This window comes from Morone saxatilis, unplaced genomic scaffold, assembly GCF_004916995.1.
Source record: "Morone saxatilis isolate NCDOM2014 unplaced genomic scaffold, NCSU_SB_2.0 Contig23, whole genome shotgun sequence".
NCBI classification, from domain to species: Eukaryota; Metazoa; Chordata; class Actinopteri; family Moronidae; genus Morone; species Morone saxatilis.
Genome location: NW_023339796.1, coordinates 9,894,428 through 9,899,940, shown reverse-complemented (window position 1 = coordinate 9,899,940; position 5,513 = coordinate 9,894,428). Strand labels below are relative to the sequence as shown.

Genomic DNA, 5,513 nt, shown 5'->3' with positions numbered 1-5,513 from the left:
TGATTTGCACCACATCCCTTGCTGAACCTCTCATAATCGACCACAATCCAGCGGATTTGTCAGCTTACACTGGGTCTTGCGTCTTCTTTTGCTCTTCTCTCGCTTGGCTCCCAACCTGGCTGTGCTGTTGCGCTTCGTCATACCACCAGTGCTTGATCTCCTCTCACCCTCTCTCCTTTGTCTTACATAAATGCTCTTTCCCATTGCACTCTCTCCCATTCTCCCTTCCCTTCTTCCCTCTTCTTTCTCTTCCCTTCCCTTGTGCTTTTGCCGATTTCTCTTTAATTGCCTGAGAATGGTATAGTGTAAATGAAGGCTGAGGGCCGAGGGAATCCTCCAGTTCCATTAATCATCCCTCAGACCAGGCAAACCTTGATACAATGGCAGAAATTTCATTAGAGCTGGGCTCTGACAACTCTTATCTCCGCCACTAGATCTGACACATCGATAGGCAGGCCAATTAAAGCTATGATGGCCCTGATGAAAACTCCCCCCCCCCCCTTACGCTTGTTTAATCTGTGCGATTTGATGCATCGCCATCATCACTGTAGCCACGATCCCGTCCGGACCCTCCCAAGATCAGCTCCATTGGCTTGAGCAGCCTGCACTCACACAGCAGCAAGTAATGAATCCCTCACTTTCCTCTCTTTCTTTCCTCTCTCTCTCCTCTCTCTCTCTTCTCTCCTCTCTCTCTCTATCTCTATCTCTCTCTCCATCTCTCCATCTCTCCAGGTGGGAATGTAGAAATGGTTTAATGTCTTTGCTGGAGAGAACTTCTGATATTTCAATTTGTGATTCAAGTAGCAGAATGGCAGAATGACTCAGATACTGTCTTGAGACCGAGGTGTTCACTTAAGACATGCTTTAATTGAAGAGAGATTATTAAAACTAATTTAGGATTAACAAATTAACAAGTAGTTAAGTGTTTTTGAATAAGCCAATCTTATAAAATGTCGCCTTTTTAATTGATCATTTCACTGCTAATTAATTTTTTGCTGCCCATACCAGCAGAGAAACTCACTTTAGGATAAAACTGGAATGAAATAGTCCCACTCACAAGATCTTGATAATAACAACCAACATGAAGTTGGTGTCTGAGCTGTGTCATGGCTCCTCGTCGTCACCTCCGCCGTGCAGCTCATGGGGACCGAAATAGCTGTTGCACTCTGGCACAATGTCGTGGAATTGACCGTCTATATCAGTCAGCTGTTGGACCTTAATAAAACTTCCACTGCTCCCTCACACGATCATCACTCCTTGAATCCCCATCCAAGTGTCACAGTCTTGATGTATGAGGTGGAGGGTGAAATAAACTTTACTACTCATGGGTGCCCAGGTCATGAAATGTCTATTTATGCTCTGAGGTCAAAGTGAGATAAAAATCATTTCCAACGTGTGCATCCGTGCGAGGCTTGAGGGAAACATATTGTAAGATAATAATGTGTTTCCTGCTGTATTCAAGATTATTTTTAATAACACTCCCACCCAAACCCACCATATTTTGGCCAAATACTGATTAAGAAAGGGGGCTGGTTAAATTAATAAAATATTAATACTAATAAAATATTTGAAATATCTCTCCCTATCATCATACTTCAACAGGTGCTGCTGCAGTAAAGGTTAAACATGGCTTGAGGCATGAGTCTATTTTGGAAAAAAGGAATCACTTTCTCTCATCTGAGGTGAAGTGAAATTATTCTAACATGAGCCTTTTCTGGAAACAGTTCAGAGAAACCAGAACCATGCATATGAAAGTTTGCATAAAACATCAAGGCCTGTTTTCCCTTTCCTGTAACCGGATAGCTATGTGGCCAGACATTATTTTAGTTACAGATTATTTTAATAGTGCTGCTCTGTAATTTTGCATTGCTATGTAAGTTTCCATATTTGATCTGACTGAGAAAGCTGTCACATTTATTTGCTCTATTCACTTGCAGATGAGGTCTGTTAGTGTAAATGTAGCTATAGGATTTTTGAAAGTCATACGCTGCCTCTTCAACAATCGTATCAAAATTCATGAAATATTCTCCCATTGGGAACCAAACCTCATTTTTATACAGTTTTATTTTTGAAGAATCATCCACAGGTGTCAGTATTTTAGAGTAAATATCAAATCTCTTTAGAAAATTGTTCTTAATAAATGACACATTATGTAAGAAAAGTCTACTATCCAAACAATATCCTCTCTTTTTTGCAGATTTAAAGCTTCTATATATGTTCAATTAAATTACTTCTTGTTAGGATTTATATTTATATGAGAGTCCCTTTATATTGTTTTACCAAAGTAAAAAGTTTAGCTCTTTAGATGGTGAAGAGCTGCTGTAGGTTTGCTCCTCTCTTGTGACTGATAGATAAGTTCATTACAGTGTGTTGAATGTGCCCAGTCTAATGAGCATCCATCAGTCCACTTGAGACAACATGGCCTCCTAAAGAGAAATCAATCACTGCTGCTATTTAAAAAACATCCACCTCTCAGGTCCTGATGTTTCAGGGGGAAAAAATGTGTTACATCAAGAGAGGTTAAGTTGCAACGCTGGAGCTCTTTGAATATTAAAGATAAAAGTATCCTACAATTGTTTCAGTCCTCATACATTTTGAAATTATATTGAAATATTTTCATTGGAAAATTGAAACTGATTTCTTGAGGACTAAAAAAACGTGATTTCTTAAATTAAAAATGTGTTGCATAATATTAAAATAGCCGTCTGACTGCAGTTTGTAATCTTATTCAAAAGGAATCGCTGTGTTTAAACAGTGTAGGCCACATTTTTCATTTTAGCAGGATAAAATAATTCCTAAAAATTCCTATAGATTTTTCGCAACCATAAAAACATCGTTACTCTACTCTCTGAACAACAATGATTCAATCTGGATTCCAACTTTCGTATAAAGCGATTTATTAGGTCAATATACTTTACAGTTGTCCCTTGTTTGGTCATTATTTCCTTCACATCTTTTCTTTTTTTTCACAAATAGCTGTCAAAAGTGGTTTCCTACAGTTGCCAAACAAAATGTAAAAACGTCTTTACATGCAAATGTACGAAACACAAAAAAAGAAATCCGCTTCACCAAATGAGGACATGCACATAACCAACAGAAATATTTTGGCCCTACATTATAAATACTTAAAAAATCTTTACAGTCTCATCTCATAGTGCCCATTTGTACCAATTTTTACCCATTTATATTTACATATTCACAGAACAATAAATAAAAACGACAGCATATTGCCAAATAACTGATCCGTCTGCGAGCAGATCTTCCTCCTCTGCTCAGTCTCACCTCTCAGACAAAATCATCGAATCCTCCTTTTTGTGCTTCATGCGTTCAACAAATCAGTGGAACATAGAGTCAATGTAAGTGTTTTTTTTTTTTTATTGTTGATATTTTTTTTATTCTTCATCTGAGTTCATGGCCTGGTCCCTTGTTCTATTTGTTGATGCTGACTCCTCACAGCAAACCTGTTGACGTGCACAGGGATGGGGACCACGATTTTGGGATTTCTCACCGGTTCTCCTGACCGGTTGTTAACGTTGCCGGCTTTGATCCGTTTCCACTTGGCCCTGCGGTTCTGAAACCAGATCTTCACCTGCACCTCGCTCAGTTTGAGTGCGTGTGCGATCTGGGAGCGTTCAGTCAGAGAAAGGTACTTTTTACAGTGAAACTCCTTTTCAAGTTCGAGCAGTTGCTCGCTGGTAAAAGCTGTTCGTCTCCTCCGGCTCTTCCCTGCCGAGCTGCCGGTCGGTAGCGCCTCCTGCGAGCCGGCCTTTAGTTTGCTCTTCTGGGACAGGGAGCCACAGTTGTTCCCGTCCGAGAAACTTTCGTTCTCGCTGTCCGCCGAGCTGTCCTCTCGGTCACTGCATACGGTGTCTGCTGATTTTAGGTCCAGCTTTTCATCGTCTGAGCTGTACAGTTTGGTCTCACCTAAAATGTGAAGAAAGAAAGAAAGAAAGAAAGAAAGAGCAAACACATTCACAGTGAGTCACTTATTCATGAGCCTGCAAGCCAAAAAAGACCATTACGCAAAGCTTAAAACATTAGACATTAATCATTGTCTGTTTTAGGAGGCTGGTAGAAATAATAGCCAAGAACAAAATTGCTGAAAATGCCTCAAATGTTGCAGCAACATGAACTGAACTCATATTGGGCCACTATAGCTGTGTGTAAACGCTTAGTTCTGTAAGTTTTTACTGAAGCTGAGTACGTTTTGGAAACTTACAACAGGTTTAATTGTATCTCCTAACTGAATAATTCCTCTCAAGCTTTCTAAGCATGCTCTCCAGATCGTTATCATTATAATAATAATACAATTCACAGATAATTTCAGTTACAGTCTGTTTTTTTTAAATATCTGAACAACAAATGTTATAGTTTAACTGTCATCAGGTTTCAACCCACACAACAATTTGGCTGGAATAAGTCCTGTATTAATATTTTTGTTACCCCTGCAACGGTGACAAATCTGATGTAAAATGGGTTTTATATTTCATTTGAGTGCGTGGATCAAACACCAACAATCTCTGCTTTAACGCATTTACGCACAGGGGTCACTTTTTACGCAACAGCCTCTAATTTTGGATTTGATAAAATACCTTCAAAAAATAATAAGGCCGAGGTTACCTGATATTGTTTGAAAAGTTTCCGAGAAGTTGAGCAGCTCGGAGCCCTTGTCCCGGCTGTGCAGCTCCTCGGAGTGCGGACTTTCCTGCCTTCTCGCTCCAGGATCGGCGGCGCTTAAACGGGGACCTGGGAGTTCTTGTGGCGGGTAGAAACTGTCCGGTGGATCCGAGAAACTCGGCATCGTCGTGGTGAGCGCAACCATGGATGGCACCCCCTGTCCCAAACTGGCACAGAACGTGTTAGTGAGCCGTCCCGCAAAAGAAGCCAAAGGCGCGAGTGGAGGTATACCAGACGATAAAGGCGAGTGGGATAAAGCTTGTGGAATAACCAAAGGTCTGTACGGCATGAACATAGGATAGCCCGTGTAGAGCAGGTGTCCCGGTCTGGGCTGAGGGGTCCCTATCAGCGAATCGATTGAAAACGCCGTCCCTTGGCCGCCTGGTCTCTGCATTTTGCAGCTTTTATTTTGGTGGTAACTTGGAAAGCAGGTGTCCTCTCCTCGGCGACGCGCAAAACTTTTAGTGCAAAGGCAGAGCGAATGGAAAGTAGATCCTCTGCTGTGTTGTCATCCCGTATCGGAGTGGACTCGCTTCTCCAGATCTCCGCACTCTATATGCGTCAGTCAGTCGGGCGCTTTGTTGTGTGCCCCACCGCTACCTTTTCCCTCTTATTTGTCACACACTGAGACATAAACACACGCTCTCTCTATCTATCTACCGCTCCCCTCTCTGCAACTCCTCCCTCCGCCCCTCTCCGTTACACCGGCTGCTGCGGTGGTGCCGAGACAGAGAAGAGAAGAGGCAGAGAGAGAGAGGGCGAGAGCGCATTGGTTATCATCTGCAATACAAGAGGAATGAAAAGGGGGTGTTTCCCTGGGGGCTCATCCATCTTCC

At 41.8% G+C, this 5,513-nt stretch overlaps 1 protein-coding gene across 1 annotated transcript; it reads right to left on the bottom strand.

Moving 5' to 3' along the window:
- Positions 1-2,880: 2,880 nt before the first annotated feature.
- On the bottom strand, positions 2,881-5,285 carry gbx1 (gastrulation brain homeobox 1). Its single transcript, XM_035670380.1, has 2 exons — positions 4,621-5,285; positions 2,881-3,924 (listed from the first exon to the last, which is right to left on the bottom strand). The coding sequence occupies exons 1-2, from the start codon at positions 5,069-5,071 to the stop codon at positions 3,410-3,412; spliced, it is 966 nt and encodes a 321-aa protein (XP_035526273.1). The 5' UTR covers positions 5,072-5,285; the 3' UTR covers positions 2,881-3,409.
- Between the last annotated feature and the right edge of the window lie 228 nt (positions 5,286-5,513).